Consider the following 25,201-nt stretch of genomic DNA (forward strand, 5'->3'; position numbering starts at 1 on the left):
CCAACCCTGATGATTCTATGATTCTATTCTCAGTTTCTTTCCCCTCTTGTTTAGCTTTTCTCTTTCCTGATCTGTCCTTCTGCTTTGCATGGTAAGTTTCATGGTACTAACTCACTTGCTTTACAAGCTGCCTGCTTTTCCCAACACTTTGGGATGACTGAGTGTGCTCCCACAGCTCCCTGTACCTGCCAGCTAGACAGGTAGTTCCAAATACAATGTACATGAACACGCAAGGAAAGACTGGAGGTCAAAAGCAATGGCAGCTCACTGTCAGGAAAGTTCTGCTCAGACCTGATAGCAATATGCTGGTGTTGAACTCTCCTTAACTCCTTCCTGCCAATTTATCAGGCAATTAGTTTCAATTCACTTCCCACAGAGATCTTCTTTATTTGGTACAAAGTGCTGATAATGTTTGTGACAAAACACAGAATTGCTGCAATCAGGACCTTTAAATGGACTTCTAAAAATGTCCTTGTGCAATTCTGCAGAGAGCATCCGAAGACGTGCTGCCCCTCCGGTGGTGGGAGCAAGATGTGGAAATGTGGCCTCACAGGTAACACACGCAGAAATGGGACTCTGAATGCATGCAGAGATCCACAGGGATAGCTACACATCCTAGTGGCAGCAGATAAGGGCATTGTGAAAGGAACCAAAGAAATCTCCACTTCGATGAATCTTCTAAACTCAAAAACCAACTCTACAGATGTGGGAAGAAATAAGATTCCCTGCCCCCAGCCCATGTGAAGTTTACACTGCTCTACCAAAAGTGTTAATATACACTGTGCATAATGTATGAGGTTTGTATAAGATAGAGGTTTAGAGCAAAGACTTTGACCTATGAACGTTATATAAACTGTTTCAAGTAGAGATAATCAAACTGTGAGTGATGTGAGCCTGTATTGTAACATAGTGTTTTACTAAAATTATCTGAGTACAGCACAGAGTTCACTACAGACTAATTAGTAATTAGTTGAATACCTCTGATAGCTCAACAGTAAGCTGTTTCCTGGAGTCTTAAAAAAAACAACAAAGCGCAGTAATGTTAGAGATGTCCTATAGCTCCCCCTGGCCTCCAGAGATTATAAATGTGAATCTGCCTACAAATATTTCAGTTGTACGCAGTCCTTGCTGTGATGGTAAGCAGGCGAGTGACTGGTGACACAGCAGGATACCAAGGAGCACAGCGCTGAAATTGCTCAGCTTGCAAAAGCTGTCTCCAAATCAGTTTTCACCGTGCCTGTGCCAGCCCTCCTGGATGGCAACTGTGAGATGCAGCTTCTGCATCAGAGCTGGTGACAGCTGCCAGGTAGATGCCCTGCTGCCCCCAAAACAGTCGTGGAATCATTAAGGTTGGAAAAGACCACTAGTCCATCAGTCAGTGGATCGTTGAGTCCAACCGTCAGTGGTGAGCAAAGCTAAATATGAATGTCTCTGTTTCCTTTTCCCAGGATTCTGTGTGCCCAGTCTCTGAGTCTCCCAGCTCAGTTTTCATCTTTCTACTCTCAGAAATCCCAGACTAGGTTAATTACTTAAGTCACAGGTGAACAGGCAAGATGAGTTGTGAAACAGGCAAGATGAGTTGATTGTCAAACAAACAAAAAATCGGAATTCAACATTTCTCTTTATTTTGATTCTCAGTAAACCTAAATTTGCACCCAGAACCATCCGCATTGGAAAATACTTTCAAACAGTTTGTAAACCCAGAGCTAATCCACTCCTAATTAGACGTCAGGCAGACTGGCAGGACAGAGTGACAGCAGATGAAATGCTTTTAAACTTGGTGGGCTTCAGTACAAATGCTCCAAAGGCAAAGCAGGGAAGGTGGAGAGGTTGTTACCAACACTAATGCTGTGACATAGCTCCTGGGGCAGGTGTGTATGGAGTGATGGAAGACAGGGAGGAGCCTCTTCATTGGCAAGCAGCCAGCACTGTCAAGGGGGAGGAAACTCAACGGGTTCTTTGTCCTATTTCTAAGAGAGAACAGGAACAGCACAGCCCATGCTGAGGGAGTGCTGTTTGCATCTGCACCTGGGAGATGCATGAACAGCCCCAGGTTCAGCTCCTGATGAAAGGAGCATCCTCACCCAACACTTTAGCATCACTGGAATGTCACTTTCTGACTTCTAAAGGTGTGTTCTCAAGATCGTGGCGTGTTATCCCTGGGAGTCACATCAGTCCTGCCAGGACCCTGGAGAGGCTCTGGGTACTACTGTCACTACTGGGCTAGTCTACATGTAGAGGAGGCTTGGTGGCAGTGGGTCACTGGGCTAGAACCCATTACTCTTGAAGTACTGGGCCCGCCTGATCACACTGTTGACATAGCTGTTGTCTGTGCTGCAGGGGTCTTCATCGTAGACCTGGAGGTTGCCAGCTCTTGCATGGTAGGTGCAAATCCCGCCTGGAAAGAGTCAAGAGGAAGTTATTATGGGCTGGTCAATCAGAAATATAGTTTTTAAAATAAAAATTCCTAGCCCAAAGGGCAATGCATCTTATCAAATATATACAACACCACTGGAAATTGTTAATTGTGTCTTTAATACTGAAAAGTGACTCATTTTGCAAAATCCATATTTCTGTAGTTAAAGAACCCATGGTTCTCTCCAAATGAGGGTGGGAACAGCACAGTGACCCCACTAAATGCTGCAGTCTATAATGAGGAGCAAGGATGGGAGAGCAAGAAATAGCACAGAGTGAATAAGATGGCATGTGAACTTGGATGATTAGCAAATGTGGATCCCATGCTTCCTTGATTGAATAATATAGCCTGTCCCAGCAGTCCTGTTGCTGGTCTGCTGTTTTGTGATCGCCTCTTTTAAATAAGAAAGATCTTTTTTTTTTTTTTCCCCAAGAGATGCTGAGATGCTGTACAATCTGCCAGAATGATGCTTTTATTCCTTTAAAAGTGATATCAGCAAACACACGGTACTCTCATCATTCAGAGGCCTCTGCCTCACACAAACAAACATTCTTCACCTGGTGTTAATTAAGTGTTGTTAGAAAGCTTCTTGTGTTATTTAAATTGAAAAAAACCACACCCACAGATGTGCAGTGTATGAGTGAAAAATGAGCCCAGTAGAAAAGGGTACAGTACATCATACTGAACCCACACTTGTGTGAAACTGCCTTGATGTACATATCCCAGTATGGATTACAAACCAAATTGTTGGCAGGGAAAACTAAAAGAGGGCTGCTTGTTAATGATTTCTGGTTTAAGGATTTCAGCTGTTAACATCCTGGTGGTGCCAGTATCACAGCTTCCCCTCTTTGTTCTTACGCATTCCTACACGTCACCCCAGTGCAGTACCACATGCTGTACCTCGCAGCTGCTGGTCCCAGCTCCAGGCAGGGTGCCTTGCCCTCACTTCGTTGATTCCTGCCACCAGCATGCTCGAACACTGGTTTATGTGCTCCTCGCTGTCCCACATCCCAAAGGGCTGGTAGTACCGCCTGTCAATCTGGAAAAGTCAAGCGAGGAGATCAATTTTTCTCAGAACACAGCCACCACTATAGCTTCACCCTGCTCTCAGCACCCGCAGGCTGCGATTCGTAGGGACCACAAATCCCAGTGCTAAAGGCAGGGCGCTCGCTGGCTGCGGCAAAGGCCCGAGACACCCAACACACCGCCACGCTGTCACACGGGGTTATCTTCCCGTGTTTCCGCGCTGTACCTGCATCAGGCCGTACCGCTGCCGGCCCTCGTCCCAGCCGTTGTTCAGCAGCAGGCCGGCACGGCTCTCCTGCGAGATGATGGCAGCAATGAGCGCTGGGTCCAAGCACAGCCTTCTGGCCACTCTCTTAATGGGCACCTCATATTTCCTCAGGCGGATGACATCCGCTTCCACCGTCCTCCTCAGAGCAGCAGGGCCTGCAGCCGGGGCAGAGACAGCCTTATCCACCCGCCCTCTCAAAAATGGAGCCTGGTGAGGTTGCTGAGGATGCCAACAGGAGGCACAGTGTCTCTCTGTAGGCTGGCAAGTCAAGCAGCGTGTTACCTACCACAGTCCTGGGCTCTTACAGCTGTGCAGGAAATTGTGGGGGCTTGAAGAGCACTGATATCACCATAGCAACTGTAACTCACGGATGGAGCTGAAAAGAGGTGTTTGGAAACATTAGATCTCACAGCAATATCATACAGCTTATTACAGGTGAATACAAGCGTGAGGTGTTCATCCAGACCCATGATTCAAACCACCTCGTGTGCTTATTCTGCTGCCACTGCCGCCCATCAGTGACATTGTCAATAACAGCGAAAGAACAGGAATTTATTATTTTCTAGTCAGATAGGTTGAAGTAAATTAAATATCATTTTACACAAACAGGCCATCTTCCCTGTTAGGTGTAAAGGTTGCTGTGGGGAAGGAACCACATCCTCCATATTTACTTATTGATGTCCCCCAGCATCCAGGCCCCTCAGATGATGGCTGGTGGCACCCGAGCACTCTGGTTGGGAACACCTCCTGCATCCCTCTGCAGCTCAGAGGGGAATTAATTGGGAAGAGTGCATGCCTCAGCCTGGGAAAATTGCCCTATTTCCTCAAAAACCAAGAAATTGATAGGCTTCGTCTAACAGCCTGTGACATTTGTGAGATCATTCTGAGCAGGCAGACAGGCCAGTTAAGGCTGGCTGGGTGTTTCTGTGACTCTGTGTGGCAGAGAGCTCTCCACAGCAGACCAAACCCGAGCCCAGGCTCACCAAACAGGGCCGAAAGGCCCAGCAAAAGCAATGCAGCGACCATGGCGATGGCTCTCCTCAGCTGCCCCAGGACACCTGAAAACACAACATGAAGAAGTTGGAGCTGATATTCAGCAGCCCAGGAAGAAAGTGCGCATGGCAAAAGCTCCCCTGCTCCTTCCCATCACCTGGTGGCTTCAGAGCGTGGTGGTGGGAGGAGATGGGAGCCCCACCTGCTTATTTCCTACTTATTCTGGAGGGTTTGGAGGGGCATCTCCTCCACCACTTTTACCACCACACCATCACTATCACTATCACACTGAGAGGGAAGCACTAAGCCAGGGGCCATTGTCATCAGGGATGTTTCAGCCTGTCGTTTGCTGGTGCAATAATACCTCTGCATATATTCAGGTGTGTGATAATGACAGATAATCACTTCAGTAGTAAATGCCTATTGCATTTATTAATAAAATTCCAAAATATCATCAGATAATAGCTATTGACTGGAAAAAAACATCAATTCCACTTGCCTTGCTGCAGAGGGCATTAAAACTATGCACTTTTACAACTTACAAATGTTTTTTCCCCCCCAGGAGGGTTTTCAGTACAAAACAATGCCACAATCCTTGCAGGCAATCATCCTGCAATGCTATTAACACCTGAATATACCTTATTGATTTTAATAAGGCCTGACCTTTTCTCCAGTCTAATAGTTATTTCTACTGTAAACTAGACCTCATGGATGCCTGAACACAGTCCATCCAAATCATCGGAAAGACTCCCATGCCCTGAGAGAGCTTATTCAGGCAGCAAAGCCCACTGCCTGAGCTGGGTACCTGCAGCAGCTCAGTTTGAGCCCTAACACTGAGTATTTCTCTGAGCAACCAGATCTAGCTGTAGGTGTTCCTGTTCATTGCAAGGGAGTTGGACTAGATTACTTCTCAGAGTCCCTTCCAACTCAAACGATTCCATGATTCTATTTGCAAGAATAGAATATTGGATCAGCACAACTTGACCCAATACCTCTTAATTCAATGGCAAATCCATATGGGGCCCCATCTAGCTCTATGGTTTGTAGCTGCTCCTACGTGCAGAAAATTAACATGTAAAGTTTCAAGTTATCAGCCTTTTTGTTTTCTCTCCCACCACAAAAATTATCACAAGCCTTAAGCAGAAACAGCACAACAATTGCAATAATAACAAAACAGTAAAGCAAAGCAAAAACCAAGGTTTCTTCCCTGAATTGCTACTCTGAGTGGATTCAGACTCACCCGTCTTCAGCTGGCCTTGCTTTGAGGCAGGTCACTCGATGAGTTTTATATATATGGGAATGAAAAGGTATCCACCCTCTGGGCTTTGGAATGTTAATTCCTACCTAGAGTGATGACATCTGTTATAAAGTGTAACGAGCAGTATATAATAAGAGCTTTGAACTCTTATGTTTCCTTTCATCCAAAGATTTGTACAAGCAGTGGTTACTAAGACTCGGGACATTTCTGTGAAAGGAAGTAAATATTGTTTTTCCTCCATCAGTGACTACACTGATGCTCCATAAATGACTTTCAGAAAGCATTGCAATGAATCAGTGGCGGGGACAGGCAAAAATCAGATCCCTCATAGTGTTCTCCTTGCTTTATATCTCAGATCAGCCTGGGCACATTTCTGCAAGGGTTTTTGTCTTATTTCCTCAAGGATTTCAGTTTGGCAATTGTCATACTTCCATAGGAATTCCAAAAGGGACAATTAAAGAAAACCATATCTCTGCTTCATTGCTTACTGCCAGCCTAATTTGGGCAGGTGGCTAACAGGCTTTGAGAGCAGAGGCAAGGTTTGACTTTCCTACCTGGGGAAGAGGGATGCTGCAGCTGAGGAAGAAGAGTATTTACACCATATGGCCGGGGAACTTTTTGTGTATAGAAGCTACCAAAACCAACTGAGTCACATGGAGACTGAAAGATCTGGGTCTGTGAGGCCAATGTCTCTCTCTTTTCCTTCCTTTTTCCCTTCACCCGACTCTGCCTAGCAGGGGTGTAGGCTTACAAAGCAAGATTTTCTCCAGGTAGCTTTCTTTTTGTCATTTAATAAACTAGAAATCCTTTTATTCTTTTTTTCTTTTTTCTTTTTTTTGCTCTCCTTTGCGCTTGAGATTTTCTGAGTATGAAATACTATCTTGGCCAGATACTAATTTCTAAGTTCAAAACAAACAACGGTTGTGAGTCTTTAAAGCGCAGGATATGATCAAGTGGGCCATGTCCCCCTAAAACCCATGAATACAGCTATCAGGGACCTAGATCTTGTGTCAGTGAGGAGAGGAGTTCTGCTGGGGAATCTAGCCCCGTTGTTATGCACTGGGTGCATATGGTATCTTCATCTTCCGAAGTTTAAGAAGCAGGAAAGCTTCCTGGCACCCACAGCCGGACTGCAGCAATAAGCTGCTGTTACACTGAGCTATAGGGAATACAGAGTGGTCAAAAATGCTACCCTACAACTTTATGCTTATTTTAGAAAGGGATGCACCTGAGATCTAAAGCATACAATATCCACAAGAGCACAAGATTCAGTACCACTAGTTCTTCTCTACTTATAGATTTACACTTTTTTGTTCTGCTTTCCCATGCCCATAATCTACAAACTTTTTAGGGTTTTCTTTTTTTTTCCTCTCCCATTTAATGGAGACGATTTTCAAAATGATGCTCTATTTTGAACGCGTTATCTATTGCATGCCATTCTCCTTCAGGCTGAAGATTCTATCATCATGTTCCATGGGACAGCGAGAACACTATTTGAAATTACCTGGAAATATACCCATACTAATTACCATCTCTTTTGCATGCTTCAGCCCTGGTTTCATAACATCAGCAGGCAGATGCATTTCTCAGGCTATTCCTTTTGTCTGGGATGTAATTATAGGTAACACCAGGTATTCACTGGCTTTATAAGCGCTTTATAGGGAAACTGCCCATGCTGACACACAGGGGATGCCTAGTGCTAACTGACCGGTTAAAGATGCATCTGTAACATCCCCTCATGGGCTTGTTAGTCCTAAACGCTTTCATCTCAGGCAAACCCTGCAGAGCTGTTTCACCTTTTGAAGGGGTATGGCCAACTTAAGACTAATTTTCTTTTCTATGTCGAGTATATCTCTTAAATAACAATAGCAAAATTGTGTTGAGAAGGGCTTCACGTTTGTCGGATGTGCTCTGAACTGAACAGCTGCTGAGGGCCACAGTTTCCTCCCTTGTATTGCCTTTATGAAGAATGCAGGTGAGCACTGAAACAACATCCCAATATTCACAAAGCTTCTCTCTAGCCATTGTGAAACAAAAATGAGTATTTTTCTTCTCTTTTCTGAAAGACTTTGAACTTTACTGTAGGAAAGATAGTCTAGCAAATAACTCAGTGCACTGAGAATTCAGTTCATATCTCAGCTTAACCACAGATACATCACTTAAAACAGGTCATTTAGAGTTCAAGAAAGGAAAGGGTATAAACTCATAAAGCATCAGCCTGGGCATTGTTGGTCTCCAGAACTGTGTTCCACTCACTTGACTGAGCTGTACTTCAGTTCTTGTACAAGTCTGAAACAGCCCAGACAGAGCAGCTTGGTCCTTACCTTCTAAGGACCGGGCTCTGGTCTTTGTCTCTCAGTGTCAAAATCCCTGAGCAAATGGGAGTTTGCAACCTAAATTCATGTGTTTTCTCACAAAAGGTGGCTGTGATGCCTACTCTGTTTAAACCAGTGAGGGGAGTAGCCATCACTAGTTAGAAGATAACCTCTTGTAGGCAGAAACCAATATTAAATTCCTTTTTTTTGTAAAGCACTTACATGCCACACCAAGAAGATGTCTGTGTGTTTGCTTTTTAGCCCGTCAAGCTTGTGATACTGTGTGCTGGAGCACAAGAGAACTGCAGAGGAAGCCAAGGTGAAGATAGGGGAATAGCTCTGCAGCCTGGCAGCAAGATCTTTCAGTAGCAAGGAGGCACAGACATATCAGCTCCGTATACCTGAGGCTGCACTGGTGTTTTATATCACATATGAGGAAAAAAAATAAAACACCACACACACAAAAACAAAACAAATAAAAATCAGTGGAAAATACCGGGAATACTGGACTGGGAATAGGGAAGAGAATCCTAACTTCTTCCAGTTCATAATCTACTAAGTCACTTTTTCCTTTTGCTCCCTCTTCCCAGTCCCACAGTCCCACAAAGCTTCAGAAGTGAGGTTAGAGAGAAGCTTTGTACCTGGGCAGAACATTTCATAGCAGCTCACTCCACAGCGCTCAACAGCCTTCTGGATGCCTTCAATCCTATCCTGGGGCACCACACACCAAAAAGAAAGCTGAGCAGCCTACTCCCAAAATATGAGTTCCAGGAAAAGGCTGCAATTAGATACTGGAGCACCTAGTTCTTGGTGTTCCTAGCTCCTCCAGCAGAGCTAATCTTGTTGTAGTTTCCCACATATAAAAGGAGGATAGCACATCCGTGACTCACGGGGATGTCAGGCTAACATCTATGAATAATTAACTTTACCCATTAATCATGATAACTATTAAGAGCTTTTCTGTGTGCCTGGAATTCATGGTACAAAGCACTGAGGACTGCCAACATTTTGGAAACCAAACAGGAAACAGTTTCAGGCTTTTTTTGTAGGGCAGCACACTAACAGAAGAAACAATTAGCAAGGAAGAAGAACAGGAAAGGAATTAATTTGCTTTCATATGTTACAATCACCTGATTTTCATACAGTGTCATCCTGGGAAAAGCCAACGTTTAGCAATGCATTGTTTGTGAAGTAGATAATTATGTGCAAGCATATTTAAAAGGAATCATGTTGTTAAAATCTACCATGGGGTAGAAGACGTTTGTACAGGTTGTGTTAAGAAAGGCAAAGCATAGCAACACAAATCCAAGGCTGAGCTACACAGTTAAGTAGCTCCTGGACCAGTGGTGGTTTATTTCAGGCAGCTCAATCCATGGTTGTAATAGTGTAATAGCTAGTCCCAAAATTGTAGCCTCAGACCGTGTCTCATGGGATCCCTAAAAGCAAGTTTTCTTAACACCCTCTTTTCATCAAAAAGGAGCTAATATCTCTCAGTGTACATGCACATGAAATTAATTCACCAAATTTGAACGAGATATATTTTCTGGTGATTGTCTGTATGTTTCATGTGCTCGCTGATGAAGATGGTACAGGTGTACACACCCTCTTACAGCATCTGATACAAACTCTCCGGGGTTGTGAAAGCTCAAAAGCAAGATTCAATAACAAGAAGTAAATCTAGATCTTCAGAGCAGTAATTTGCTCAGATGAGTGGGAACCTTTCTATTTACCTCAGAACAACACTTAAGAATTCTACCCTAACATCACATAGCCTCCAGTTCTGACTCCCAGGGGCTCTTCTTAAACCTGGGAGTATAACCTCCACTCTCCAGCTGTTGGATACAGCTGTTCTAGAAAGACAGACAGGTCAACCAATGACTGACAACTCTTCAAAAGAAGTGGAATACATGGCTAATGAGTATGCAGTGAGCCCAGAAGGCAGATTATTCCTGCACCAATTTGGTGTGTGTGTGTGTGTGTGTGTGTGTGTACACACAGGAGGAAAATAACAGTGTCATTAATACACCTGTTGTTCAAAGCTCATCTTCTATAGACGTTTCTGTAGAGAAGTATTCATTTTAGAATTTCCAGAAGAAAAAATGGCACAAAATGGATTCCTTGGAGCACAGGACTGGAAAAAATCTATTCATCTTTAGCACCTGCCTTCCTGAGCAGTCCCTATTACGACTGCAGGGGACCCGAGCTACTAATGGGGTCTGAGAGCAGCTGCTGATTTGTTATGCGCTTCAGAATTTGCCTCATCTCTTTCAGAGACCAAACTTCTTCATACTTTCCAAATCCCAAAGCTCAGCTCAGCCCTTTAGTTAGGTAGGTTTCTCAACCAGGGCATCCCGAGCTTCAAGTGGCATCAATCAGCGACTGGAACACAGTCAAGCCCAAGTAGCGTAGCATTAAGCTGAACAGTACCGACCTCATTATTCTGTACATTAATGATTACTTTGTGGAAGCATCAAGCCCACACTTAAACACTAATCATTATTAATATTACATTCACACATAAGCCTCATAGCCTCAAAAGCTATACGTGAACATTTCTCACGTATTTATTCCACAATAGCCCTGCAGGGCTGGCACATGCCACACCAGGTGCCATTCTGTAATTAGTCTATGTTCAGTAGCCTTAGTTAATTACCTCCTTATGTACATCATCTTACAGCTGAAAGCAACTAATCACTTGCAACCCGTGCCCTTTCTGGGTACTGTGTATTCCCATCTTTTCTATCAGCTTCATTACTACTAAATGGTGACAAAATCAAGCTTTGTGCTTTCCAAATTTTTACAGTTGACATTTTGTTAAGTGTTCTTCTTATTGTTCCCTCTTCTAGCTTGCTGAAACATGTCTGACTATCATGGACATTTGACCTAATAACCAGTACCACAAAATGACTGAGCTTCACCGCCAAAGAAAAATTTGTTCCCCCAAATGCAAAGAAATTTCCATAACTTAAAGAATTTCTACATTTCAGATGAAAAAAGAATAAAAAAAATCAGTGGCTTTGGATTGATCATCTCAAAGTAATATGTAGGTCAAGAATGGAAAACTAACAAATAACTGTTCTGTGGCAGTTTAAGTCTTCATTCCAGTCAGAAAATGGAGAAAGCAGACACAAAAAGACTTGAAGCAGGCAGATCTGTGGTTGCTACTTGAAAATAAACTAATCAATAAAGTCTCAAGCTCCTCTTTTACCCAAACCACAAATTCCTTGCAAGCTTTTTGCATCAGCACTGGAGCATGTGAGGCCATCCTACAAGGCAGATGAAAGAACAGGTAGAACAGATTAGCCTGGAGAAAAATTAGCAGCTTAGAGAGACATGAAACCACAGCATTTGTATTGAGTGTGTAATGAGGCTATTCACACACAGAACTGATTAACCTTTAACAGTGCAACACGTCACAGTCTTGACAAGCAACTGCCTAAATGGATGTCATGGAACATACAACGATTTTAAACAGGATTTTATATTTCCACAGCCTCTTCAATGTAATTAAAACTCAGAGATGAGCCCTTCTAAGGCACTCTTAACAATGCAGTTGGAACATTTGTTTCCTAAATTCAGTTCCAGTGCAGTTAGTTTGTGAACTGAAAAAAGAGCTCAACTTGAAGCAAGCCTGCTTCCCACTTCTAATACACTAATAGGCAGCTGCATACATCTTAAGCTGATTGCTTTCTCAAAGTGAAGTCTTAATGTTAGAAATGTCAGAAGCTTGATACAAATCTAGCAAGAACACATGCAATTTTGACAGAACACTGAAAGAAAATAACTCATAGCAACTAGACCACCTTATTGGAAAGAATGCAAAAGTCAACATTAGAATTAAAATAATTTTATTTCCATGTACATGAACTGAAATAAAATATAATTATTATTGTTTAAACTTACTTACAGAGTTATATTGCTGGGCTGGCCCAATGGCATTCTCCACTACAAGGCAGCAAGAACTAACTAGACCCACTCGAATGTTTTTTGGGCCAATTCAAAGTACCACCTTAAAAAAAGTCCTCCAGCACACAGCAAACTATGATCTTGAAAGTTGAAAAAAAAAAAAATCACCAACTCTTCACCTAGCCAGAAATTATATATCACCTTCTAAGGAAGCTCTCCCTTGAAAATTCAGTCCATTACTGAAGAAAGAGTACACAGTGTGCTGTGCGACACCTAAACAGATCAAGGTTTCTCCTGAATTCTTTTCTCTAGCCTACTCTCTTGTACAAAGCATCTGCTAAAAAATTCACACCTTCAAAACCATGTAATTATACAAACCTGTTTTACAACTTACAGTGCAATGTAGTTAAGTTATGCAATGTCATGATATGGCACCATAAGGTAAGCAATCCTCTTAAAATGTACAATTCCTGTACTAATAACTTGTGGTGCTTTACTGATGATAAATAGTTATAAGTTTAAAGAGAACTGGAAGATGAACAGATAGAGAAAAAAATCTTAGAATGCTTCTTGTCTCCTTTAATGAGAAAAATTAGAAACTTAAATTCAATGAAACTTAGTGACTAAGTTTCTCATTGACTAAATTCAACGAACTTAAATTCAATGAAAACAATAGGAAGTAGTTCTTGACACAACACAGTTAAATTGTGGACTCCTTGCCAAATGATGTGGAAGCTAGAAAGATGTTAACGAGGATTTAAAAAGATTTTTTTCTTTTTATCCAACAAATGCTTTCAGACAGAGTTCCCCAAGCCACGCGCTGCTCAAACTATTTTCTGGGGAAGCATCACTAACTGCTTACCCTGCTTTTACTTTTCCTTGTGCATCTGCTTTTGGCCACTGAGACTGGATATTGGGCCAGGTGGACCTTTGGTCTGACTTGGTACAGTTGTTCCTAACAGTTACTTCACAACATTTCCTAAACGTACAGTTAGACAAAGTTCATTGTTTGCAACACAGGACTTAGTTTGATTTTTGAGTTACAAATGACTTCCAAAAGAGAAAAAAATATTTAAGCTCTCTTCTGATATGACCCAGTTGTATAAAACTGTATAGAAAAGTGAGCATTATGCGCAGATGTAATGAAAAGCAATAAGGTTTATAAAAATCATTCTTAAAAATGTACCAAGCATAAACAAAACATGATTTATAAATAGATTTAGCTGTTCTAGTCATCATCGGAATCCGAATCATATTTCTTCCCTCTGATGGTCTTCTTATCCAACTTCGTAAAGCTTGTTCCAAATTTATTTTGGTTTTGAAAAGGTGGCTCCATCAAGTTTCCACTAGAAGAAAAGGAAGAAGGTGTTGATTAAAGCCGTATTTACGCAGACAGAAAAGAGCATCGCCAGCTGCCTGTTTCTCCAGGCAAAAAAAAAAACCCAACAAAAACAACCAGGTGAACACAACCCCAGCTCCCTAAAGCCACCCTGGGTAGCACTGTGCAATTGCGAGCAGAACGTATCCTTATTGGACACTGTACACAGCCTGGAAGAGTGTGGAAGAACCCACACCTCAGAGCGCATGTATGACCTTGTGGGGGGGTCTTCTCACTAGTGTATGGGTGCAGAGGCTGCTGGGAACAGCTCGCTTTGTGCTATTATCTGTGTTCACACAAAGCTGGAGCTCCCGCCTTTCCTACAGCGGAGGTGTGTGAGGCGGGGAATCCTCTCCCCTTGCTCAAAGCTGTAGGTGCTTTTAATCCACACGACCTGTGAGAGGTTTGCACGACAACGTTAGGGAGCGAGCAATGAGAACTTTCTGGAATTAGCTATAGAAGGCTGCTTGAAAATTTGTTATTAACACTTTGTAAATAACATGTTGGAGCTATCAATCCCAAATACAAAGTTCACCGACTGCTAGTTAATTACATGTCAGTAATTAGTCAATACACCATCTGAATCCTGATTTTGCTCAAATCACCGTGACTAGAAGTTTTCCTCCTAAATACAGCATATCCTTTCACCATCTGTTATCCCACGTACACTGAAGGAAAAAAAAACACAAAAAAACCCAAACACCTGTTTTCAGACTGATGAGGAACTCCAGAGAGTGGGACGCTGCATTCAGAGCCATGTGGAAACATTTATAAATGGACACATCCAGGAACGATCTCCTGGGCTATGCAGATATAGTGGCACAGTTCGCAAAGCCAGGGTACCACATTCAGAATGCAGAAAGAAAATGAACAAAGCATTCTACCAGAAGCAGAATACACTGCACTATGAGTCAGGCAGAAAGTAAAATTATGCAGTGAGCTAATGTACTAAAATTTAGCAAATTCAGCACAGCCCGGTTACAACTCCACTGAATTATTTCTCCCATAAAGGGGTGCTGCTGTCTAGAATATATATCGACACTGCGTTGAACTCCTCTGTATTCACTTGTTACTGAACTGGCAAGTGGGTATTACCACTTGTTATGAATTATAAATTTCCATTTTGGTCATCTGAAGTTCAACAGCTAGTAAGCTAAACTGAGCAATAGTTCAGTTGTCTTTGAGATATAATATCTCTTGTCAAAACTTGGGAATTAGGCATTTAAATAAAATTCAGGTAATGAAATACTAAAAAAAAAGCATTAATATAGCTTACAGAGCTTTCACTGAAGTGAATTAAAATGCTCAAACTGTACTGCACTGCAACTGTGATGCCTGAGCTCTCTTAGAAAGGATGACATTAGACACATGATTCAGCCAGGTAGCAACTCTATATACCTGCAGTGGAAATGCTAAGTCACACCTTGAAGCAGTGATTGAGCACCTGGTGGGAAGGGCCAACCCAGCAGAGCTCAGGTGCATGCAATGAACCTGAGTGACCAGAAGGGGTGGAGCCAGGATCTACCCCTTCCCAGATCTCATTTAAGGGTTGGCAGTGGAGGCAAGGGGATCTCACTGGAGATCTCTACATACTTGAGGCCTCCTGAAGTTAAACAGCTTCTTTCCCTTATTTCTGTATCCGCTGCTGTTGTGCTTGAGTGAATCCTCACTTGCTGCAGCCTGGGATCTTGCTGCTCTGCTGTCACTGTCATGCTTTCTATCGCATTACAATACCTCACAGCAAAAGCTGTGTTTATTTTTATTACTGTACCAAAAAGAATACATAATGATCATTAGAAGATCTCAACATGTTGGCAAAGATATGCTCTTTCTTTCCCTTGCCCAAGAACACTGATGAAATAACAGGATTAAACTTGCCTGTGTCTTAAGCATACAACATATCAGTCGAAGATACAAACTTTTAGATTCTTGCCTGCAAGCATATTCTTGCACTGTATCTGGAAACAAAGCAATCACACAACTGTTAATTACCTGTAATTAATTATGTCTGCACAGCCTAATCTCCACTCTAAGGTCTCTGTAGTGAAGTCATCAGTGTTACCAAGATCAGTAAAGCCAACAATATAGTCTTGCGTTTTTCCATCTTTTATTAGTGCTACAGTGGGAATTACTTTGATGCGCAATCTCTCACACAAGAAAGGAGATTTTTCTGCATTTAACTTCAAGAATTTTGTCTCAACGTGTTTTTTTGCCAGTACAGCCAAATGCTTGTCCATTATTTGACACCTGTGGGAAAAAAAATACATAAAACATTAGTATCAAAGAGATGACATTACAGGAACAATAACAGTAACGAGCTATTTCTATCATGCTGCTTCTTTAGACGTCATCTTTAAAATTAAAAATTTATTTCCAAGAGAAGCTATGTTTAAAGGGATGCCAGACCTAACAACAGAACAATACCCTGGAGCACGTTTATTGCACAATTACATCATGCATTTCTATTGCTTCCTCTTAATTACACCCCAAATCCCCCAGGCACCAGGAAAGCCTCTTTCACTTCTGAAGACCTGTATTTATTGATGAAACTTCCTCCTGATCTCTACATTCCTCCTGCTTTAGCTTCATCGCCTGGGTGCTCAGAAAACTTCTCTGTAATAAACTTTTTAACTTCATAAAAGTCACTGCCTCCAACCCTGAGATACAGTAACTCACTGTACAGAAAAAAAATATATTTGCACAGAGTTCTTCATTATTGTCAAAGGCAAATATTTCACTTTTCTGTGGCAAAGTAACATCAACAAACATATCATTTCTCAGCTAAGGGACAGTAACATGAACTGCTCAAAATACTTCTCAGATGGTATCTTCTCAGATGTCACTTGCAGTCTCCACGTTCTGAACTTTCTTCTTGGAGTGGTTTGGCTTTAGCTGAATAAAATCTGACGTGACTGCCCTTCAACTAAAGCAGAGGGCTGAGCAGATCAAAAAGCTGGAGCAGACAAGGATGAAAGCAACTTGATAAAGTGGATGGTAAGCCTGACACACTAGCTTCAGGCTGGCTGTCAGCACTGCATGTTTCACAAAGAACTTTAGAGAAAGTTTCTTTTCCTGTCTGAGACTACACACTTAATTGGTCTACACAAAAACAAAAAAACCCAACAGATAATCTACACCTGTTTTAAGCTACTTATTTGCACAGGTATTTTTCCAGCTTTTTTTTTTGTTTGTTTAGTAAAAGCTAGCTGAATACAACTGCTTCAGACACTCAGAATGCTTTAGTTGGAAGGGACCTCAAAGAGCATCCAGTTCCAACCCCTCTGCCATCAGAAAGGACACTTTCCACTAGACCAGGTTGCCCAAAGCCACATATATCTCCAGGGATGGGACACCCATGGCTTTTTCCCCATCTTCCTGTAGGCCCCCTTCAAGTACTGGAAGGGGGCTGTAGGGTCTCCTCAGAGCCTTCTCTTCTCGAGGCTGAACAACGTCAATTCTCACAACCTGTCTTCACAGCAGAGGTATTCCTGCCCTCTAATTATCCCTGTGGCCTTCTCTGGACCCATTCCAACAGCTTCATGTCATTCTTGTGCAGAGGGCCCCAGAGCTGAACACAGCACTGCAGGTTGGGGTCACATGAGAAACTCAGAAAAACCCCTTCTATTTTACTACCTCTCTATTTTACTCAGAAAACCTAAGATTCAAATGCCTCGCGGCATAATCTGGATTTGACCTTTTTTCCTATTTCTTACATTGAAGCTGTTTCAGTTTATGTTCCATAAATCAGACAGAACATAACTTGGGGAAAAAGATAGGACAACTGGCTCCTCCTTCAACAAGCAGTGCAATTTGCAATTGCACTTCAACAGAAGGCACTGAGATAAATCCTCGAGGAACAGCTTACGACCCAGAACTTCTGAAATTCCTCCACAGCAGTGGGAGATCTTATTTTAGGTTCCCATTCTGAGTCAGGATATTTACTAAAATCTAAGTCTCTCACGATCTAAAGAAGTGACATAATCACAACTGTACAGGCCCAAAGAGAAAGAAGCTGTAACTGGTATCCAGAAAGCCTTTCAAAGTCAAAACCTTAAATTCTGAAGATGCCTAGACAGGTTCTTGTTTATATTCTGATTTTGTTGGTCAGAACTACCCAGAGTATCTCCATCTGGAATAATGAAAGTGATCTTTCTGAAGTTGCTACTCCTACGTGGTCACTCAATTTAGAGAGGTTCCCTCAAACTAAATCAACAATGACCCGCAGCACTGTCTCAAATACTTCAAGAAAGTTGCATAATTGATTAGAATATAAATGTGTAAGAGGGTATTAATCATGGCCAAATCACATTCACCTCATTTGGAAAACAATACATGTGATTTCTGGGAAGAAAGCAAGAATTGGAAAATCATGGAATACGCATGCTTCTAAAAAATCTGAATTTACTTATGAGATTTTAAAAAAATGTGTAACATCTGTAAAGAAGAGGTTTCATTAACATTGGTTATTTACTATACCTGAAAGTTGTATCTCTGTAGAAATGGCAAACCACATTTTTACTTTCCTTGACTTCTTGGAAAAAGTCTCTCTCACTTGGGATTTCTCTGTATTCTCCATGTCCTTTAGAAAGCCACTCCTTTGGGAAAACAAAAGGAAATAATTAGTATAGATTTAGTTAGCCCTGCATCTGTTGTGCAAGCATAATGGCTTTTAAAGAACCAAAACCAAACAAAAAAACCAGAAGGGCCTTCAGTGGAAGCCCATTTCATACAGTAATAGGTAGAAGGAAAAACAAGAGACTTTCCTGTTACCTCTTTTCAAAACATGCAAATCCCACTAGCACTTCTAGATTGCCTCTTTCTCAACAGCAGGCAGGTTCTAGAGCTGTAAGGTACCACATGTATTTGTAAACACGAGTCTTGTTCTGAGTTGCACAAATTTCTGCAGCACAGCCTCTCAGTAAGATTAGACTAGTTCAAAGCAGAAATTCTCCAAATTTGAAAACTATAGATATACAGCTTAGTCTACTCTAAATTGTTTTGCACAAAGAACTTGTCTAAAACTGATTCAAGTTATGACAGGTGTTAAATGAATTTCTTCCAATCTTTCCCTCAAAAAAAAATAACTAGGTAGAAAAGACTGCAAAACATATTGTATATCTACTGAATACAGACTGAAGGTATCTTGGAAAGAATCAGACTTCCAAAACTATTCAGAACACAGACATGCATGCCATTACTCACAAAATGTATGGAGAAACATAATTTCACAAGCTAACGTTTACAGGCAGCTTCAAAATCTGCTTGATTAAATGATCAATTACAGTTTGGGCAAAGTGGATCTTCTTTCAACACATACAGTTATGGGGAAAAAAACCCACAAGAACAGCTGCCATCACACTGAAAATTAATTATAGTGCATTAATAAGAAATTCTTCACTGTGAGATTGGTGAGACAGTAGTACAGGCTGCCCAGATGGCCCACTTTGGGAAGTGGGCAAGGTAAGGTTGGATAGGTCTCTGGGCTGCCTGATCTACTGAGAGTTGCCCCTGCCCACAGCAAGATGCTTGGACTGGATGATCTTTAAAGGTTCCTTCCAACCTAAAGCATTCTATGGTTCTATGACAAAAAGAACAACAACAACACAACAAAAGAACCTACAAGTATAATCATATGAAGAAGTTATCACAATGCAAATCAAGATCGGACTTATTTTTCCAGAACAGCGTGGGGCATCTTACTTTTTACTCAGTAGTAAACTACTTCAAAATTGCGTTTGAAAATGGAATAGAACAGTGACATAAGATCAACTGACAGGAGTATGTTTTTGCATGTGAACTTCCACATGTTCATATCTAAGAATGCCCAAGTGTCACAACAACAGCAACAAAAAAAACAAAGGAAAACACTAGAACCAAATATAACTGTTAAAGATAAGCAAATAGCATAACACTTTCTGCTTCCACGTGTGGAGAATCAAAGCCATTAACACTGCCTCTCCTCCAGCATTCCAACCATTCAACGTTTTACTACACTCCCAATTCAAAACATGGCACTAGCCACTACAGCTGAAGCGTCTCAACTCAACCCAGTCACCTTCATCCTTCCCTAGTCTATTTTTTTTTTCAGGTTTGCAAGGAGTAAGTTAAGAAACCAGTGGCTTCCCTATTTAGAATTCAGGTCTCACACAATATGTTACAGAAACACAGGAGTTGGAAGGGACCTCTAGAGTCCATAAATCCCACTCCCTACTAAAGCAGGTTTGACTACAGAGGAAAGTGTCCGGGCAGGTTTTGAATATCTCCAAAGAAGGAGACACCCCAGCCACTTAGGGCAGCTTATTTCAGTGCTCTGCCACCCCAAAAAGTGAAGAGGTTTTTCCTTATGTTCCCATGGAACTTCCTGTGTTCCACTTTGTGCCTGTTGCCCCTTGTTCTGTCATTGGACACCACTGAAGTCCAGGATTGCCGTTCTACTTATTGCCTTGCTTCTTTCACACAAGATCCTGAACTCCCCCACCTCATGGTCACTGCAGCCAAGGTCACCTCCAGCCTTCACATCCCCAACCAAACCTTCTTTGTAAGCAGAAGGTCCAGCAACACACATCTTGTTGGCTTCTCCACCACTTGTGTCAAAAAGTTACCATCAACACTTTACAGGAACCTTCTGGACTGCACGTGCCTGGCTGTGTTTCTTTTTAATGTCCACTGCAGGCTGCCAGTACAGTTTCTCCTTGGAAGCCTTGGTCATGGGTGTCTACAGCTGTAAGAGCTTTATATCTTTTTGGTTGTGAAGGGTGGGGAATGAACTGGAGACCTGCTTTTGTGGGTCACCAGGGACCAAGGTGCTGCTCCCAACCCAGCCCACACCTCCTCAGCTGCTCTCATGAGGGCTGGGAGCTCCTGGCATCTCCCTCCTCACCCTGGGGTCTCCCCAATTTCAAGATCCTCTTCACTCAATTTCCCACTCCGGTGCAGAACATGCCTGCGCTGGAGGTGATCGCCTCAGAAAATATATTACTAAAACTTTGTGTTTTCAGGAAGAACTATGCTGAAGAAGACTTCTGGGGGAGCATGAAGACCACAGTCTAGCAAGAGGTGCTAGGAAACAAAGCAGAATTCCTTCCTGCAAGAAGAAATGAAAAGTCTTACACAGCCAACACTTCACTAGACTAGAAGAAGCAGGACAACTAATTCCACCCTAGAACAAGGACAGACTCTACATCATTATTCTACAAAATACCTTAGAAAAGAGCAAGCACTGCTTACATGCCCTAACTACAATTCTCCAGAATCTGGAAACACGGGGAACCTCAAAGGCTCATGGTTAGGTTGTCTATAAGGCTTAGCTTTCAGACAGCAACATTCACTGAATAATGACACTTTGATATCTCTGTACTAAACTCCTTATCCTAACATTCCTGTAAGATAATGACTGAGATTCTTTTCTGTCTCTGAATATCACAAAGCATGCACGCATGGACAGATGCTTGCTTTCCTAAATAATTTAAAATTACTAAATAGAGAAAACTGAGAGGGGAAAAAACCCACTTAGTTCACACATACAATTTTTCTATGATTTCCAAAAAGCCTGTTATACTGCACAAATCAAAAGCCTATGTTAGGATAAGAATTACTTGTTTCTGCTGCTGGGCCTTTTTCAGTGCTTCAAGTCTCCTTTGTTTCAGGCGTTCCAACTCATCTTCATCCATTTGGTCAAGCTTCTGCATTTCAGCATCCAGATGTTCTTCCACTACCTTGGCAGTCTGAAGTATTTCATTCTCCAGAACTTTCTGAAGTATTTCAACAGACGTATCAGCAGCCATTTTTAAGTAGAAAGTGATCTCTTCAGAGCTGTGGAAATAGTGATACATGGCATTAAGGTGTGAGCACTTTTAGTTAAAAGCCTTAGCTCTCTTGCTTGCAGTTTGCATCCTACAGAAACAAAATGTTGCACTGTTCAAAGGTAGTACGCAGTTATTTTCTACATTGCAACAAGGAACACAGATAACAACAAAGATTCCAGCCAAGGCCTGTTCTTGCCATACCAGATCCAGGTACTGACAGTGCACAGGAACGTGAAATTACTAGTCAACATAAAGTAGTAAAATGAATCAGTTCCAAGGAAACAGCCATCCTGAACCAGATCCATATGCCTTTAATTAATATCCTGAAACTAGAAGATGCAATCAGAAAGTTTCAACTTGCTGGGAGGACATATAAGATGTCTTGGAGTAAGCCTAAGCAGAGCTCACTGTAAGCTTTCAGTAGTTTAAACGCAATTACTTTAAGCACTTGATGCATATTAACATATTTAAACCTGAATTAACATCCTCCGCCCCCCCCTTAGCTAAAAGGGGAAGCACTCAACAGCAATTGCTTTAGGTCAGTACGCTGCTTCAATTAATATAAGATAGCTGTTATTGCAAAGCATCACCTTATGGCAGTCAGGGAAAGGATTTAAGAAACATCAACAACCACTACCTAATTGCTGCGTAAAGAAACACAGCTAAAATTATTTTTGGTTCTCCTAACATTTCAAAAGGCAGAAGATATTGAGACTAGAGTACATTGAGAGGTGGGGGAATCCAACTGATTGCTCTCCTTGATAAACTTCCACAACAAAAAATCGCTGCTGTAACGAGTGATGGCTTTGAAACAGAAACACAGAGACAGAACAAAATCACCCTAACTGGATGCTTTAAATGCAGGTGACCATTTGGTGTGTTAGGTCTAGGTTCCAGAGTACTCTTGGCTATGATTTTGCACAGCCAGGCTACTAGCGCCACTGGCTTCCAGAACACCTTGCACACAGAGGCAAGAATGCATTTGAAGCAGCGATGGGCAAAGCACCAATCTCATGGCAGTACTCCAAGTTCAATGCACCGTCAGCACTGTGGCATCGATGCCACGCTCTACACATGCCACAGGCAGAGCCGCGCCGCCCTGCAGCACCTAGCCTCGAGCTTTTGTTAGCGTTTGTTCTCTCTATTTCTGCATTTCGAGGGGGAGGCGAGAAGCTCACCGGCAAAGGCCAGAGAGAGCTCTTCAGGAGAGGGGCGGAGGCGAGACCCGTGCCGCTGGAATGCCGCCGCCTAATCCCCCGAAAAAACAAGAAGAAGGGAAGCCAGCCCTTCCGCTCCCCACCGCAGCCCGACCTCCCCACGGGCCCCCAGCTCCACCAGCAAGCGTTCCCACGGCGGAAGCTGCACCCGCAGGAGAACACCCGGAGCAGGGCTACAGCCGCGCAGGGCCGGGAGGCGCCGGCACCGGTGCGGCCGCTAACAAACAGGCGCCGCCCGCCCACCTCCCTGGGGGCGCGGCTAACCGTGACAAACAGAGGCTTCCTACGCGGCCGCCCCAGCTCCCGATGAGCTCGGCGACGGCCCCAAGGGCTGCCTTACCCACCCCAGGAATACCGCATCCCCACGGCCCACAAATAACACCTCCGACACTCACCCGCTCCAACGACGCCACACCCCTGGACTCACCCCACCCCGCCCCGTCACGCTCTGCCGAAGTCTCGCGAGAGCCAGAACGGGTCACGGGGGGTGGGGCAAAATGTCTTTCAGCACGCTCATTGGTCAGAATGGCGGACGCGGAAGCTACGGTTACCAACGCGCATGCGCAGTGCCCGTGCGGGTGGTGGCGGCGGGGAATAGCGGGCGCGACGCTCGTGGCGGCAGTTGGCGGGCGGTGTATCGGCTGCGGGGGGAGCTGAGGGAGCGGCCGCGCGCCTTCCGGGGGGTCTCCCGCCCGGGGCAAGGCGCGTGGAGCGCGGCGGGAGCGTTACGACCGGGAGCCGCCGGTTTCGGCCCGCGCGATCGTTGCCGTGAGGTGAGGGCGGCCACAGGCGGTGCCTCCGCGCTCCGGGAGCGAGAAGCTCAGGAGGCTGCTCCGGCAGCCCCGCTCAGGAGATCGTGCGTGAGCAGCGCGCGAGAAGAAGATCCGCGGGAGCGGTTGATGGGATATTAAAGTGTGCTTTTTTTAAAAAAAAAAAAAAAAAAAAAGCGTTGTGCCATTTTTGTTTCCCGGAAATCTGCCCGCGCCGCGCTTAGGTACGCGGCTCTGCTGCAGGTGGGGCGGGAAGATAACGTCCGGAGCGCGGCGCAGCGCCCGCCTGCGGTACGGGGCTGGTAGTAAGGGGCGCCAGGCCTCCGCGCTCTGCCCTCCGGCCGGCAGGGGGCGCTCTCGGCGGAGGGCTCGCTGCCGCTCTCGGCGTGCCGGCGCGGGGCAGGCCGGGACGGCGCGGCGGGGGCGGGGCGGGCGGCTCGCCGTATGCACGGGGCTGTGCGCGGGTGCGGGCGGCTGGGCAGCGCTGAGGCGGGCGACGAGCCGAGGGGTCCGCCGCCATGGGCAAGAAACAGAAGAACAAGAACGAGGACAGGTAGGGGGTGGCGGGGAGGTCACGCAGTCCTTTCCTGGGAGCGTGACAGCCGTAGCGAGCGCCGGTGTGGCGGCGCTGAGTCAGGCCCTGCCGGAGCTCGAGGCCTCGCTGGGCCCGGGTGGCGGAGGCAGGGCGGGCCGCGCTGGGGAGTGGAGGCCGCGCTGCTTCCCCTCTCCCCCGGCCCGTTCCCGGCCCCGCGCGGCGGCGGGCCGGCTCTCGGTCGTCGGCTAAAAATAGCGCCTGGGCCCGGCTGCGAGAGTCAGTGGGCTCCATGCGGTACTTACGTGTGGGTCAGCACAGAGGGTGCCCCAGCTGTGGGCTCGGGCCCTCAGGGGCTCTCGTAAAGGCAGTTATCGTGAACCATATGGAGCACTGACTGAATAACGTCAGGTACGTGTGTTTCAGCAGGAGAGAGCGTGCTGTTTCTTGTCGCTATAAAGTAGTAATAAAAACATTTACAGTCGGTTCCGAGCGTGCTTCCAGTTGTTAACGCTGACAGAGAGTTAAAATGAAAACTGTCCTCTTAAAGTGGACGTGAACTTGAAACTGTACAAATCCTTTTCCTTACCTGGACTGCTCACACTGTGTATTCTTCTTGAGCCATTAAATGCATCTTTTTATGGAAGAACCAGCATGAAATCTATCTCACAAACTGTCATTTTATGACCCCCATCCTCTCTGTCTTTTCTAGTTGTAACATGGGTACTTGTTTTTACGATAATAACCTGTACTCATATCTCCTTTTTCTCTACCTATGCGCATATTGTATTAAGGCATTAAGGGAAACATTAGTTATTGCATATCCTTAAGCTGAAGGGCGGCCACCCTGCTCACAGCAGGAGGTTGGAATTGCTTGGTTTTTAAGGCCCCTTCCAACCCAAGCCTTTCTGCAGTTCCCTGATTCTGTGATTTATTAGTCTAAGGCTTAAGCCACTTTATGTTTTCTGGTACTTTCTGGATAATAAGTATTTTGCTAGTAAAGATTGATCTTGGCTAACTATTTTTCTCTCGTGCCTTTTGCCATACCATGCACGCTGCTTTGTAATGTCTGCTATTACAGCTTGTTTCTTGGGCTGTATTTCACAGGTGTGTCTCAGGAGCAGCTCTGGCAAGGGGATGACTCAAGTGTCACTTGAGGAGGAAGAAGGAGGGGTTGGAGTTTTATGCTCTTCAGGAAGGCAGATCCAGTGCTCTCTGTACCTGGTGCGCTAGATGCCAGAATCATACAGACGCCTTTGGGTGCTGAGGTGCTGCTGTCCTGAGTCCTTTCAGCGATGGTGGTGGTGGGGGGGTGTG

At 44.1% G+C, this 25,201-nt stretch overlaps 3 protein-coding genes across 6 annotated transcripts in view; 1 reads left to right on the forward strand and 2 right to left on the reverse strand.

The window, feature by feature from the left end:
* Positions 493 to 13,041, reverse strand: LOC110406534 (lysozyme g-like). Of its 2 annotated transcripts, XM_021413170.1 has the most exons (5): positions 4,694 to 13,041; positions 3,997 to 4,086; positions 3,669 to 3,865; positions 3,317 to 3,455; positions 2,262 to 2,398 (listed from the first exon to the last, which is right to left on the reverse strand). In XM_021413170.1, exons 1-5 carry the CDS (start codon positions 4,734 to 4,736, stop codon positions 2,268 to 2,270), a joined length of 600 nt encoding a protein of 199 aa, XP_021268845.1. In that variant the 5' UTR covers positions 4,737 to 13,041; the 3' UTR covers positions 2,262 to 2,267. The 2 variants fall into 2 exon arrangements, with proteins under 2 accessions (XP_021268837.1, XP_021268845.1); XM_021413162.1 differs by having other exon boundaries at positions 493 to 2,398; positions 3,997 to 13,041.
* On the reverse strand, positions 13,323 to 23,060 carry TXNDC9 (thioredoxin domain containing 9). 3 transcript variants are annotated; one of them, XM_021413129.1, is made up of 5 exons: positions 22,978 to 23,060; positions 21,156 to 21,372; positions 18,037 to 18,155; positions 15,553 to 15,807; positions 13,323 to 13,528 (listed from the first exon to the last, which is right to left on the reverse strand). In XM_021413129.1, exons 2-5 carry the CDS (start codon positions 21,342 to 21,344, stop codon positions 13,411 to 13,413), a joined length of 681 nt encoding a protein of 226 aa, XP_021268804.1. In that variant the 5' UTR covers positions 21,345 to 21,372; positions 22,978 to 23,060; the 3' UTR covers positions 13,323 to 13,410. The 3 variants fall into 3 exon arrangements, with proteins under 3 accessions (XP_021268804.1, XP_021268823.1, XP_021268813.1); XM_021413148.1 differs by lacking the exon at positions 22,978 to 23,060 and adding an exon at positions 22,927 to 22,950; XM_021413138.1 differs by lacking the exon at positions 22,978 to 23,060 and adding an exon at positions 22,544 to 22,777.
* The window catches only part of EIF5B (eukaryotic translation initiation factor 5B), a 32,823-nt gene continuing 31,370 nt past the window's right edge, over positions 23,749 to 25,201 (forward strand). Inside the window, exon 1 of the mRNA XM_021413083.1 lies at positions 23,749 to 23,905. Within this exon, the coding sequence (XP_021268758.1) occupies positions 23,871 to 23,905 (35 nt within the window). The 5' untranslated portion in view covers positions 23,749 to 23,870. The remainder of the gene's footprint in view (positions 23,906 to 25,201) is intronic.

This window comes from Numida meleagris, chromosome 1 (assembly GCF_002078875.1).
Source record: "Numida meleagris isolate 19003 breed g44 Domestic line chromosome 1, NumMel1.0, whole genome shotgun sequence".
Lineage (NCBI taxonomy): Eukaryota > Metazoa > Chordata > Aves > Galliformes > Numididae > Numida > Numida meleagris.

Excerpts from the sequence above, each read along its gene's own strand:
- LOC110406534 (XM_021413162.1), bottom strand. The coding sequence starts at position 4,180 with ATGGGTCTGGATGAACACCTCACGCTTGTATTCACCTGTAATAAGCTG. Across the intron at positions 3,866-3,996 it reads TGTAAGAGCCCAGGACTGTG|GCCCTGCTGCTCTGAGGAGG; the intron begins GTAGGTAACACG and ends CCCCGGCTGCAG. Across the intron at positions 2,399-3,316 it reads CTGGGACCAGCAGCTGCGAG|GCGGGATTTGCACCTACCAT; the intron begins GTACAGCATGTG and ends GACTCTTTCCAG.
- TXNDC9 (XM_021413129.1), bottom strand. The coding sequence starts at position 21,344 with ATGGCTGCTGATACGTCTGTTGAAATACTTCAGAAAGTTCTGGAGAAT. Across the intron at positions 18,156-21,155 it reads AGGCCCAGCAGCAGAAACAA|GAGTGGCTTTCTAAAGGACA; the intron begins GTAATTCTTATC and ends GTTTTCCCAAAG. Across the intron at positions 13,529-15,552 it reads GCAGACATAATTAATTACAG|TGGAAACTTGATGGAGCCAC; the intron begins GTAATTAACAGT and ends CTTTTCTTCTAG.